Source organism: Ylistrum balloti, unplaced genomic scaffold (assembly GCF_031769215.1).
Source record: "Ylistrum balloti isolate Yb309-2 unplaced genomic scaffold, AGI_CSIRO_Ybal_v1 Utg369782, whole genome shotgun sequence".
Lineage (NCBI taxonomy): Eukaryota > Metazoa > Mollusca > Bivalvia > Pectinida > Pectinidae > Ylistrum > Ylistrum balloti.
The window spans coordinates 1,144,194-1,159,720 of NW_026781970.1; the positions used below are offsets into that span (position 1 = coordinate 1,144,194).

Genomic DNA, 15,527 nt, shown 5'->3' on the forward strand with positions numbered 1-15,527 from the left:
ATTTAGTTCTGGAAGGTGCGGATGGTTTTCCGTCAAATTTGTATTGGGTGTTCCAGGGCACCACTTGGCACACAGCGATTGGGGAGTCTGTTCAGTGGAAGGACGTTTCGGATGCATTTGCTATTCCAACGATGTTCTTGAAGGCATTATATTTAGTGATATGTGCAGTAGGCATAGCATTGGTATACAATGCTTGGAAAACAGCAATGGAAGTTAAAAAAGAACAAATAGAAGAAGACATCATCAATGCATGGGAGAAACACGTTGTGTCACCATCAGTGACATTTCAGAATTTACACGTCGGGTTAGTGTACATGTATCAGTAGTGTATACACTGTATAGGCTATTTACCTAAGTAATCTATGACACACTTTTTGTTTTGTTTTATATAATGTTTTACTATCTCATTATATTCAACAGCGTTTATTGGTTATTGGCATATTACTAAAGTTTTACTTTTAAATAGCAAAAAGTTTTAGAGGGTAGGGGTTGTATATTTTGGCTACCTGCCCCGTCCAAGTAGAACATCGCAGCATGATAAGCAGAGCTGTAGTATGTAATCAGCATTAGATATTACAAACAGGAAGTGTGACTTATTGAAAAAAATCATATCAAGGGGTGTGTATAGTAATGGGCATCATATCGAAAATACATTGTATCATTACAGCCCTGACACAACTGTCCTAGACCAGCTTTTTAGTACTTCTTACAAACATGGCCGATTTCATTTATAATTGTATATAGAGATATGGTCACCTTCTAGCGTTGCACAAGAGGGAAGTTCCCATTAGGTATACATTTATATATGATCAATGAAGTAAAATGAACAAGTATGGACAAGTGAATCACCAAATTTTCGAGATGCCAAAGGCCCTTTACAGACTAATTTTGTTACTTGATAAAGGGGCAAATTGCCTCAAAAATTTGACAATTCACTTGTCCGCACTGTCAATATTACTTAATTGATCATATATCTATTCCACTAATATGCATCGAACAGACATTTGTTGGTTAGGGTCCAGTACCAAGATTGGACCATACAATTGATATTTCTTACTTTATACATGAGTGTATGTATATATATATATATATATGTATACATTCAACTTCCAGAAGACCTTGTTCATCATCCAAATATGTTGACATGAAATATCAAGAAGACAAAATATTTGTTTCTTTAAGGTTTTTAAGCCTGTTGACTTTCTTTAGACGATTACTTTATTACTTTCTGTTCTGACTTATGACATAATATATAACTGACAATGGAATGGAGATAATAAAATTAAATGTTTGGAGATGTAACATTTTTATTTAAATACTATTTGAAGCAAGTTTGAAAAGATACATGTTTCTAGCTGTACATATATATATAAATATATATATGTACAGCTAGAAACATTTTAAACTCTGTCTTTTCTTGACCAAGTAGATTACATGACCTACATATACTTAAATCACTTCCACCTTAGGAACAGCTAGGGTTAATTTTCACTTCACAACTCTTCTTGTGTTTGTTGAGGTTGGATTTGAAGTTTTTTATTATTTTTCAGTTTAATACCTTGGTGATAGAGTTACAATCACTTATTACCGTGACATCAAGGGCATGTTTCCTGATGTTATTACCTTGACATCAAGGGCATGTTTTCTGATGTTATTACTGTGATATCAAGGACACGTTTCCTGATGTTGTCCCTAATTTTCAATATTTTACCACTTTGTTGCTGGTCTAACTAAAGCCTTGAAAAGTTTGAAATGCTTGAAGCTCATTATATCTTTTAATTCTGTTCTGCAATTGTGGTTAACCAAGAATGACCAATGTGATGAGTCAACAAAAATAGCTACATATTTGATGCTACTATACAAAAGATTTCAATTCAAAGCATTGTTGCGACTGACATCAAACAATATACTGAAATAAAACATACTTTTTTGTATTAATAGTTAAAAAGTGGAAGGAAGAAATTTATGGAAGTTGGTTGGTTAGTTGCTTACATGTTTTACGCCAGCATTCATTATGTAGTGAGTGATCAGCAAGTGGTGGCCTTCATCGCGTCTGTGAGTCTTAGACCCTGTGTGCCAATTTGGTTCCATAACCTTGTCAGATTCTGGTTAGATCTGTGGAATTGACTGGAAATCATCATATTTCAAGAAGGAGTACTCCATGATCTGACAGGATAGTTGTCATCATCTGATGATGTCATTGTTATGTTTATAGCAATTTATGATTATTATGAAGCTGCTATAGTTGTCTTAATATCTGTAGCATAAAGAAGCTTGGATTCATAGGAAACAATCACAACAGGAATTTGATTTGACCCTTAGGGACTTAGGGACAGGGCTCCAAAAGGTGAAGGTAGACATTATTTTGCTTCAAAATGCTATTTCTTTTTAATACTTAAGTAGATTTCAACCAAATTTGATTTGAAACTTAATAGCTGGTGGGTTATCATTTCTCAAATCTATAAAAATGATTTGACCCCCAAGGGACCGGTAGCCAAACCTCAAATGGGATTGGTAGTCAATGATTTTGCTACAAAATGCTATTCTTCCTTAATGCTGGAAAGAATTTATACCAAATGTGGTCTGAAATATCATCGTGGGAATTCATCAGATTTGTCCGATCACCATCTGCAAATTCTGTGGTTTGTCCATCCATTCATTGATTGACAGATGTTTATTGAAAAGTTTTTATCATGAAAATTCAAAAGATTTAAATGAATTATGTATTTCAGAATCAACTCTAATGTTGACCTGATTATTCCGGCTGTTGCTCTGCTGAAAGCTCTGACAGTGCCATCTGGAACAAAGGAAAACAGGGATGTTTTAAATAATGTTGAAGACCTTCGAGATACATTCGCACATTTCTTCGCAAAAGGCTCTGCTGCAGAAAGAGCTTTCATGAATAAAAAAGTATTTCAGAGGATCATTTCTACTGCAAAGATGCTGGAAAGTTCTCAGGTACTTAATGCTTATCCTAGTGTGAAAGATATTTTGTGGAATAGTGTCCTTTTTTAACATTTTATGTGAGATGGGTAAGTTGTTGAATAAACTCTAAATGGGTTAAAGAGGTAAAATACATAAAGTAAATGATTTTGGGCAAATGCCATGAAGGGATATCCATAGTCATTTGTTCAGATTCAACTTTTCTCATAAAATGACTTCTTCTCAAGAACCAAAATGTCTAGAGTCATATTTCCCAGGAAGATTCCTTTGGTGAATTCCAACAAAGTTTGTGGAAAGAAATTATCTTGGACATCATGCAAATGACTTCTTCTCATGAACAAAATGGCCTAGAATCTTTATATTTGGCAGATATATGTAAGTTCCTGGGATGAAACCCAACAAATTTGCACAAAGGAATTGCCTTGACCCATATTGAAGGTCAGAGGTGTCGAATTTGTGAAGTCTTTCAAAGAACTTCTTGTCTATAACCAAAATGCCTAGAAGCACAAATTTTCTAGCACAGCCACTGTGTGTTATAAGCTTAATGTGTATAAAAACAGTACAACTCAATGCTTTGTTTCTTCATAACTCATTTAAAGTTTCTTCATATATTTGACCACTATGCTTTTGGCAAAAGGTCAAGGTCCAAAAGATGGGTTTTCTTCATCCAAGACAGCTTTTGGTCCAACGTCGTGATCTTATACCTATTGGTTCTTTAGAAGAAATTGTCATTGATACTGTGTAAGCTAAACTTATAGAATTGTTTCATGATACATATCTTTGCTTGGCTTTGGCACTAAGGTAAAATAATTTTGTACTTAAAATGTATTTCAAAAATTGCAGTATTATATTGGAGGCAATGCAGCACTGATGGCAAGTATAATATCGGAACAGTTTCCAGAAGTGAAGGTATGTTGTTTAACATCTATTGTAATTATTTGGTAATAGATATGGCAAGAAGGTACAAAAGACACTCACGTGAATATCACCTTTTTATACAAAATAATTAGAAACAGTAGAACCAAACAATGAATCAAACTTCATACAGCTGTATCATCCTTCTAGGTCTCCTCAGTGACGCTAAGGTCAATATTTTGAAATTTTAAGAGATGAATGAAATCAAAAGCAGTCAAAAAAAATGTCAAATGGGGAAGTGTGAAATAAATTTTGCAATTTTCATATCTTTGATAATTTTATGGGAATGTCAAGTAATGCATTTCCCATAAACAGCTCAAGGAAATTTCTTTGAAACAATTTGATAAAGTTGCATTTGTAGCTTGATTCCAAATCATCTTTTTCATTGTTAGTGAAATTTTATTATTTTGTATTAAGCATCACTGATGATAACAAAAAAATCTTGCATATTGCAGATAAATTTTGTTGGGCCAGTTGGACCAAAGTTATTAGAGATGCTTCCAAAATCTATGAACATTCCAATGGCTAGTCACATTGCTTCAGACGAAGTACATTTGATCATGGAGTATGGAGTTGGCGAGACTTGGGGAGACCTGAAGAGCCCTGTTGCCAATCGCTTCATTACAAGTTATGATGAGTCAAATTCACAAGCAACCATGCTGGAAACATTCTTTGAGACACTTGACACCTCTAAGACTGATCTGGTTCTTTTATCAGGACTACATATCTTAGAAGGGCAATCAAAAGATTTCTTTGCAAGAAGAATTCAGGCTGTCTGTGAGGGCTTAAATGAAATTCCAAGGTCTTTGCCAGTGCATTTAGAGCTGGCAAGTATGGCAAATGAAGACTTTGTTAAACAGATCCTAATAAAGGTAATTATAATACATAAATAAGTATAAATGAAATGTACCAAGTTCCATGGAGTAGTTTATGGGGATTAATTTAGGATACGTAAGGGAAAGATATACTTCGAAATTGAGCAACTGAAGGGAAAGCGGAAGACTGCAAGGGGAGTCCATACTGAGGACAAACCTTTTTTGTTTTTTATTAAGAAATGGATGCAAAATGATACGTTCTGTGAGAAGTTGGTGGTATTATTTGCGAGTATAAAAATTACTTAGTTTGTCAGAGTAAGAAGAACAAAATTCAGAAGTAGTGTTGAAAATTTATCTGTGAGGAAAGGGTGAATTTTTGTTCATTTTTATGAAGGGGAATCTACCCAAAAACAGCAAGACAATGAACCTAGATTGTGCTCTGTAGATGATATTTTGTAAAAGTGAAATGGATGTAAAATGAATAAAATATAACATTAAGTATTATCATCTCTCTATTGTAGATTTCTGTTTTTTCTAAGATTGATGCTTTCCTCTATTTCAGGTAATTTCGAAAGTATCATCCCTAGGGTTGAATGAACAAGAACTTGCATTTGCCTCCCTGGCTGGGGATGGTCCCCATAATTTAGATTTCCACCATCAATCTGGTCCACCAGAAATGTACAAGGCCAGTGATATGATCATGTGGTTGCTCCAACACTATGGTCACTCATCTCATAATAGGGAATCAAGACTGACCAGAGTCCACTTTCACTGTCTTTCATATCATATTATTGGAAATGTTAAAGGAGCTTGGGCAAATTCTGCTGCTGCTGTTGCTGCAGGATCAAGAATGGCTGGGAAACAAGCATGTGATGTACAACAATTAAATTCTTCTATTGTAGATTTAAAAATTCCAAAATATTTCAAAGCATTCTCTAATGATGTTGAAAGAGAATTTGATCCAAATAATCCTGTAATATCATGGGAAACAAATGAATTTGAGTTTTCACTCAGTCCAGTATTAGTATGCAATGATCCACAAAAAACAGTTGGTTTAGGGGACTCTATATCAGCTACAGGTCTCATGTTCTCTCAATACTTATATGCATCCAAATAATACATTTTCATAACTCACTCATACTGATGGGGCAGTATTGCAATACTTTTGTAATGGGAAGAAACATGATCTCATTAGCTTTATTAAATGGAGATATTGATTACAATAGACTTAAATTGTAACAGATATGCATATGCAAGTGTATGTTTTAAGTCAATTTCTTCTCAAATGTTTCTTATTTGGGTAATAAACTATTGAAAAAAGAAAGGTATGTTCTCACACAACAAATATGACAAGAGGAGATTGCATGTTTCCACCTTTAAAGCTTTTTAAGTTAGAATATCCCAATTTTGTTTAAAATTTTCTAATGAATAGAAGTATTCATAATACATCTTTTTTGCATTTTGCCAATATCAACTGTATATTTCTGTAAGTATATATATATATATTATATAGTTAACGGAACATGTTGATGAGAGATAATAATTTTCTATAAATGTATCACAGTAAATGTTAATGAGTGTTGACTTTTTCCAAAAACTGAAACAAGAAAACAAATCCCTTCTGATCATTCGATCAAGTCTTATGACAAATAATTGAAAAAAAGAAACATGATATCATTAGTGTTTTTGGAGACACAAAGTCAGAATACTGAAATATCTCATTCCTAAAAGTTAAAATATTGACATCAGACATACAGAATAGTTGTTTTTGCAGGACTAATATTTTGTGGTTGTCCCAGTTTGGGCTAGTTCACATGTATTAAATTTCGGATATGTCTGTACATTGGTATCCCACAAATATTACCAACTTGCAGCACACGGAAGTTATAACATTGACAGAAGCTGCTTTGTTGCAATCCATATGACATCATTGATATTGGTAAAATGCATGCGAGATGTTTTTTTTTCTCTAAAAAACAGAAGTATACAAACGATATCTTTGTATCTTTTTCTAACAAAGGATTGAGGCAATCAAAATTAACACCATTTCATAAATTCCTTATTCTGAGTTTGATTCAAAATTATGTTGAAAATATCCATGAACTCATTCACCACAACCACTTAATTAATGAATCTATATCAGGGGACCATTAAATATTGTTGTTGGTAGCAAATGAAATAAATAAATAAAAGCTCTTCTTTCAGGAGCTGTAACATTGAGCAGTTGTACACTATACATTACTGTATTTATCCACAAATGATCACAGCCCAGAAATAAGCCCCCTTCTTCTAATTTGTAGAATCATCAATTCAAAAATAGTATGATATAAGCTCTCCCTAAAATTTAATACTAAACTTTTACACAAGGGCTATTTTGAGGATAGTTACAACAAGAAATACACTCTTTGTTTTTGTTCATATATACAAGAAACTATATAAACAGGATATACCACTTTGTGTTGATGTTTTGAGTAGGGAAGGGAGCTATGGAAACTATCAGTATTCTAGTATATTTGTATATAGTTGTTGATGACATGTCAAATAACAATTGGTTAATCATTTTATTGTTATCGCCTTACAATAAATAAATGCAGATAAAGATGTGCTTATGTTAGTGCTACACAGGTTAATGTCTTCAGTGGTTTGTTATATTGATTTCTGTTGATATTTTTGGTTTTTGTATTATTTTTATGTGATTTTCAGTTATCACTTCTATTTCTTCCTAAAGGGGATACTATTTTATGTTCACTTTGCATTATGTACAATGTTCCTTTTGTTGAAACTTTTTAGCCACATTGTGGTATGTTTTGTTGATAATCTCTCATAACAAATTTCATTTATTTTGTAGTGTTAGGATATTTTATCTAAAAATGTCTTAAAGCCAAAATGATACTTTTCTCTCATATGGTTCGGTTATAGGAAAATAATTTTACTTCTAGTAACTTATTCTAATTTTCTGATTTACCAACAGAATCAGCTACAATTAATACATGAAAAATTGTATATTTTTGTTTTTGCATTTTGAAAATTTTATTAAGTTTATTGATAAGTTTGTATTTTAAGAAAATTCAACTTCTATTGAAAATCTGTAATGTGTTTGTTTGGTTCATAATTTTCTTCTCTCACAAGCAGCAAAGATCTAGCGATGTATTTTGAATAGTCAGATTTTGTTTTGGTGACCATTTATTACACTGTGATGATTTAAATAAAAACAAATTTAATCCAGAAAGTCATTATCAGACAATGTGTATGATCTTAATTTGTTAAATGTTAAAGTAATGGTGTTCCAAAGACTATTTATATAAACAGATGAAAGGATCATTGTTGTTAAAAGTACATCTGTATGGTTATATATCATGCTTATATGTCTAATTTAGGTAAGTTTAATTTACACACATGTACACTGCTGTTTATTTTACACACTAATGTGAAGAAGCTTTGTAAAGTTGTGAATCATGCCAGAGTACTTTTGTAGCACTAGATTTATACAATCAAGAGAATCTGGTATGTTTCTTGTAATCTCTGATATCTAGAGTTATGAAAGCTTGTGAGTTCAGTATGTCTGTTGTGAGCTCACTAAAGTTATGAAAACATGTGAACCCAGTATGTCTGTTGTGAGCTCACTAAAGTTATGAAAACATTTGAACCCAGTATGTCTCTGGTAAGCTCACTAAAGTTATGAAAACATTTGAACCCAGTATGTCTGTTGTGAGCTCACTAAAGTTATGAAAACATTTGAACCCAGTATGTCTCTGGTAAGCTCACTAAAGTTATGAAAACATTTGAACCCAGTATGTCTGTTGTGGTCTCTCTAGAGTTACTAAAGCATGATAATCATCTATCTGTGTTGTAATCTTCCTAATGATTATGAAAACACGTGAATCCTATATGTCTGTGAAAAATCACTCTAGATTTACGAAATCATATGAATCCAGTAGGTCTGTTGTAGTCTTTCTAAAGTTAGGAAAACTTGTGGATGCAGTGCTGCCTTGATAATCAGTCTAGAATTATGAGAGCAGGTGAACCCAGTATGTTTGTGGTAATGGTGAGTCCAGTGCTTCTGTGATAATATTTCCAGAGTGTTGAAAGTATACACTATACTTGATGGATAGATAGTGCTATGTTGTGGAACACCTTTGCTTGAACATTTCCTGTTACTACTGAATCAGCAGATTTCAATATCATCATATATGTATGATGTGAGTACGCTGTTTCTCTTTCCAGTTACTGGTTTGCAAGGTATCATTTTGATAATTTGAACACAAAATATTTCTTAAAAAAATATCAATAATTTTTTTCTGGACTAAAATAACAAAACTGCATTGTGTTTATTGATATTATGTCACCATATACACACAAATGATCTTCATCTGATGATGGTTTTCAGGACCAAATAGATATGTTATGGGTGTAGAAAGGATGGGCCACAGTTATTTAAATTCTGAATACAAGAGTTGAGATTAACCTTGATAAGTAATTGGTTAAGTTAATTAAATATATGCATATGAGTGCAAGTTTCCAGTTTTTATCATTATAGGATAATGAGATTATTACTGTAGCAATTTGATATAGAAAATAGGCAGTCTGTCTCCTAGAAATACACTAAGGAATGGTATCTAGTGATCATTTCATTGACTATACTTAGCTTCAGTAGCACATGATACAAAAATGATGTGATTCACATTGTGTTTACTAAAAGTCGGTATCAGATATATCTACGCATTAAACATAATCATGTTTTCAGTGCATTTTTAACAGCATTTCTTAAGATATGTATTTGTTGGTTTGTATCTGTTCAATCAGGGTATTGATAATTAGAAGAATTCTCATATGCAGTTTATCAAAAATGTTTCATTTCATGCTTATTTAAGATATATATAGCTCACCCAGTGTGTCAGTCATATTGCTTTCACTAACAGGACTTGTTCATGCTGTTATCTCTTTTCAATTATGTTAGATAACAATCATGTTTAAAATGGAAGGGGCAGGCAGAACAGGGGACTGACTTCTCAGTTCAATTTGAGACTATTTGTACACATTTAAACCAAATATTGTGTTGCTACAACACCTCACTCTAATGGCCATCAAAAATTGAGGTCAGGGATAGGTCAAAAATGGTTAGTTTAGTTGATTTGCCTTTTAGTTCACCTGGGATAATGGGCCAATTGAGCTTATGGTGTGATGTAGCATCCATCATCTTTAATGTTTTCTGTAAATGGTCATGGTGTTCTGTGAATGTTTACTCATTAACCAAATGGGCTTGAATCTTGATATTTGACAGTTAGGAAAGGGCTTAATATAAGTTAGAAAACTTGTGCCCAATCCTTCCTGTATAGTTGATACCATTAAAATATGTTTAAATCAAATTTGACAGTTTGCAAACACAACTGATATTGATCACAGATGTCAAAGATTTCCTTATATATGTCAGTTGTTGGAGAGACCTTTCTAAAAATTAGTTCAAAAGTTGCTCAGGGTCTTTAGTTGTGCCTGGTTTAAACAAATTCGGAAAACAAAAAAGGCCATTTCAGAGTTTTAGAAAATTTCTAAAATGTCATACCCTGGTAAGTAGGACTCTCTTGACATCATTTCTCACATTCTGTTTTGAGATTGATCAGAAAATTTAATTGGTGGCAATATTGTATTTACTTGAATTTGGAGTTGTTGGATTTTTTTTTGTGTACTTAATTGATTACTCTCAGATTTCATTTGTAGAATTCTTGTGGTCCTTAGTTGTACATATTCAATTTTTTGATCAATTGGAAGAACAAGATAGCTGATAAGGACAGATTGTTATAACTAATTCTCTAGATGCTGCCATTGATAGGGAAGGAGAGAGAAGAAGGGACAAGATCCAATCTATTCCTATAAGATGGTAACCAAGGGGTCTCTTGTTATACAGGTAGTTTTGCTGCAAATTGTTGTATATAAGTTGAAAAGATTATCATCAATTGCTGTGATTACTACTTACTATCTATTATCTTTTAATTCTGCCTATAGAACAAATGTCTTGTGTTAAGTCTATTATTACAAACAAGCATTCTTTTAGTTAAAAATTGTAGATATTTTTTCATACTGGTAAAATGTATAATATTAAACAGAATACCATTCAATATCCTCTATTTATCATATGATTGTTTTTTAGATTTATCAGACAGATAAATATGTATAAATGACTGTGGGTTTAGGAAGTTTGTATTGTATTTTTTAGAAATGAAATTGAAACATTGAACATTAACATGAAGACATCAGCGAGCTTTTGTTTGCAGTTAATTTATACTCCTTGCAATTTGTTCTTGTTTTGTTTCAGTAGGTATATTGACATATTCAATTACTTTATTTATATTGCATTAAGTAAACATGACCAACAAGCAAATTTTTGTAAAAAAAAAAAAAACAAGGCAAGCTTATTGCACATATACATTCATTTGAACTGAATCATGTAAATGTTTGAACTTTTTTTCCGAAAAAGCATTTAGGTAACGACAAGGAATGCTCATGGAGACAGCTTATCTGTATTTATCTGTGTCGGGTATAAGCCTACTTAGATGTAATTTTTGGATGTGATGGCCCAGAGTAGGATGTCATTCAATAACCTCCGGGGCTTATCATTTTTTTAATAAGTCTGCTCACAGACTTTTTGGGTAGGGTGTCATGTTTGAGATTCCTTGACGTATTGTTCTGTAATAAGCCCACTCCCAGACTTTTTTAGCAGGATGTCCTGTATGAGATTCCTTGACGTATTGTTCTGTAATAAGCCCACTCCCAGATTATTTTAGTAGGATGACATGTCTTTGTCTACTTGGCTTATTGCAGGATAAGTATGGTAATGAGAAAATTCAGTTGGCATCGATCTGCTGGCTATTGTTAAAAGCAAAGAAATTTTCAAAATTATCTGCCACAGACTTGATGTGCAAATTGTATTTTACATCCAAGTCATATTGATAATGTAATGATGTGTCATGATGTTTTCATGAACAGTGATGATGAAACCATGGACTGTTATAATCCACGATTGATACAGGTCAATGGAAGGGACCATCATTGATAGATATTATCTACCTCAGTTCCATGCGTGGTTTACTATCAAATACAATCAGATTCCTGTTTATTTACAGATTCCTTTTTTGTTATTATTTGTAAACAAAATTGTAATGATTTTCTTTTTTTTATTTGAATATTTGACACAGTTATCAATTACCATTTTATTAAAATGTATACATGCTTTTGGCTTGATGACATTGATTCTGTATTTACAGAAGCCACGAACCAATTATAAATTGATGGCACCAATTAACAAGGCATAATATAAAGGAATATTTTGTATCTGGCATATAACTAAATGTATGCTATTACTGACAAAGGAAAAAAATCTCATATTTTTATTTTACTATTTGTAACATTTACATTTTAAAAAATGCTAATTACAATGATATATCATCAACATTACAATATTAACAGTGAGTTTAAACAATGTACAATATTAACAGTGAGTTTAAACAATGTACAATATTAACAGTGAGTTTAAACAATGTACAACATTAACAGTGAGTTTAAACAATGTACAACATTAACAGTGAGTTTAAACAATGTACAACCTTAACAGTGAGTTTAAACAATGTACAACATTAACAGTGAGTTTAAACAATGTACAACATTAACAGTGAGTTTAAACAATGTACAACATTAACAGTGAGTTTAAACAATGTACAACATTAACAGTGAGTTTAAACAATGTACAACATTAACAGTGAGTTTACACAATGTACAACATTAACAGTGAGTTTAAACAATGAATTAACAGTGAGTTTAAAAAATGTACAACATTAACAGTGAGTTTAAACAATGTACAACATTAACTTACTGTTAATACGGTGTACAACATTAACTTATTGTTAATACGGTGTACAACATTAACTTACAGTTAATACGGTGTACAACATTAACTTACTGTTAATACGGTGTACAACATTAATTTAATGTTAATACGGTGTACAACATTAACTTACTGTTAATAAGGTGTACAACATTTACTTAATGTTAATACGGTGTACAACATTAACTTAATGTTAATACGGTGTACAACATTAACTTAATGTTAATACGGTGTACAACATTAAGAGAAGCTTAATATAATGTACAGCATTAAAATCAACTTAATACATATTCAAATCTAACAGGAAATTGATACAATATACAACATTAACGGTAAATATATGAATATATTGTATCATGTTAACATCAAATAAGTTACGTTTGATCGCTTAGTACAATGTACAACATTAGCAAGAAAGTATACTGTTTAACCAAACAACATTTTTCAAAGAGACAGTTCTTACAATATTATACAACACATTAAACCATACATTCGAAACTCATCAATGTAACTTGACTTTTGCCTATATATCAAATGTAATGTGATAGATTATGTGCTGATGTTTTTTGTTTTTACTAAACATAGCTTGTGTTGATTGTACCATTTGTTTGAAGGTTAAATTTGTTTACCATGTGCATTACTAACACTGGAGGATAAATACACATGTGATATATTCTAAAACTGTCTGTGATGTCCTTAATTTCACATTTGGAATTGTTTTGATGATCAAATTTTTGAAACGATCTGATGTAGATTGGATGTTTCTGGTCAGTGCTTTAATTACTGTACTCCTTTAATACCATCAGCTAGTGTGTTTGTTGTGTATCAACAATCACCAAAAAATTCCTGCAAATGTGCCTGATAACTGGCGAATAATGGGGAAATTTAATATACAATGTGAAAATCTACAGAAGTACAACAACACTCACATTTACTGCAATGTTTGGACATAAAGAACCAATTGTTTTCCGTCCAGCTTTTTCATGGATTGAAAGTGTGCCATTGATAAATTTATTTATAATCCATTAATGAAAAATCATGTTTTTATTACTAAAGGCTCTTTCAACAATGTCAGGAAGGAAAGAAATATATATATATATAATTAAATGATGAACCCAGAGCCCCTTGTAACTAGACTGATTCATCCAGGTATTTCTATATCATACTAATTGGAAGGAAATGACAACTATAAGCACTTGTACATATCATTACTAGCAGAAGGATACCATTGTTTTGATACAAGATGTCCAGAGTGGTATTAACAAATATGAGACTGTGATAAGTGCTGTATACCATATTATATGTAGTATATGTTGGTGAAACATTAGATTATATCTATGATCTTATTGCAGACTCTGACGACCTGTAAGATTCTCTGGTCCTTTGTTAACTTGACACCAAACACTGATGATACTTTTATAACTAAGTCCAAATAAGCTTACAGAGTTGCTACCAAGAGCTGCCTGATTGCAGCAGGACTACTTGTTTTATTTGGAAAAGTGGGCGGGGACATAGGGTCACCTATGCCCATTCCAAAATCATCTAGGAATCCTGCCAACAGATTTGGTTAAGATATACCCAATAGTATCATAATATTATGTTCTTCGTCTTATTGATTAGCATCGTCTTTGGTGAACGTTAAATTGTCAAGTTAACGACACTTTTTTCCTTGTCAAATATTTCTGATTTATAATATAGATAATTATAAATTTCATTAATTTTACAACAATCTCGAAACAAGTTATTTCAAAGTATTTCCGATTTGAACTAGGTTATGAAGTTAAGGAATAATTCACAGACAATACACGGCAAAGGCAAAAACTATGATTTGAACTAGGTTATGAAGTTAAGGAATAATTCACAGACAATACACGGCAAAGGCAAAAACTATGTTTATTTGTTATCCTACATTTACATAGACAGAGCTGTGTAGTCTATGGCTAAGGAATATTAGACATGTTATTTTACAATAGTACCCAACTCCCAATAATCAGGAAGGGATATGTCTGCATGCTTAATTATTATATGTCTTTTGTGCATGATCAAAAACACCGAACACCGAAAATGTCTAGTGTAGGGCAGTACATGTAGAAAATACTGCTGAAATTTTGAACACACGTGTACATCAAAACGACCATTTTTACCATTTGTATGAGTGTTTTTGACATGAAATCTGGCCGAGAATATTTTATCTTTATTCAGACTGATCCTTTTCATTTCATATTAACATCTAGTGTTAAACTTTAACATTTATGTTCTCTAGCAAAACTCAAATAGTATTTTACGTGTATGGTGAAAACTGGGAATTGTTAATAAAAAAAAATGGAAACCACACTCGTCTTTTGTTTTAGTGGTTCAGCGTCAACCCGCCGAGTCCATCTTAGATAACTTCCGATTGACCTTTACACCCACATTGTCCAGTAACATGCTTAGATAATGGCGAGACTCACTCTCGATATGTTTAATGACGTTGACTTCTACATAATATGCCAAAAAGTCTACGATCAGGTTATATCTAAGAAAAGTTAATAAACATCCGTGTGTCCTTTACCAACAAAATATCTCAACCTTTGTCCATTTGGTTATTAGGAACTTATTCAAAGGTATTTGAACCCATTTAAGCCACATGACTGATTTGTGAGTCACGACATAAAAATCTCATCCTCGCTAGTAAACGGTTACGATCCGCCTACTTCTCTTCAAGACTTCGTCGTGTTATACATATTGTCAACGCCCGAAAAACAACCCCTCTTAAAACAACAACGGAGCCTATACTTCTGTTCGTATATTTCTTTACTGAACGTTACTAGGCATGCCAGACATTACACTTTGTGGTCTTTGTGACCTCTAGGAGCTGTAACACGTTTTAACAGGATTATGTATTCAGACTTAAACTTGATTGAACACTAACAAGATGTGAAACAAAAATATACTGAGACGTCTGAAAAATTACAAAGAGAGGAAGACCAGGTGGTTCG

The 15,527-nt window shown here is 32.4% G+C and overlaps 1 protein-coding gene across 1 annotated transcript; it reads left to right on the plus strand.

Moving 5' to 3' along the window:
- The first annotated feature begins 131 nt into the window (after nucleotides 1-131).
- Nucleotides 132-5,790, plus strand: LOC132544134 (ADP-dependent glucokinase-like). The gene is made up of 5 exons (XM_060207705.1): nucleotides 132-304; nucleotides 2,733-2,958; nucleotides 3,787-3,852; nucleotides 4,314-4,730; nucleotides 5,236-5,790. Exons 1-5 carry the CDS (start codon nucleotides 132-134, stop codon nucleotides 5,788-5,790), a joined length of 1,437 nt encoding a protein of 478 aa, XP_060063688.1.
- Nucleotides 5,791-15,527: the final 9,737 nt, after the last annotated feature.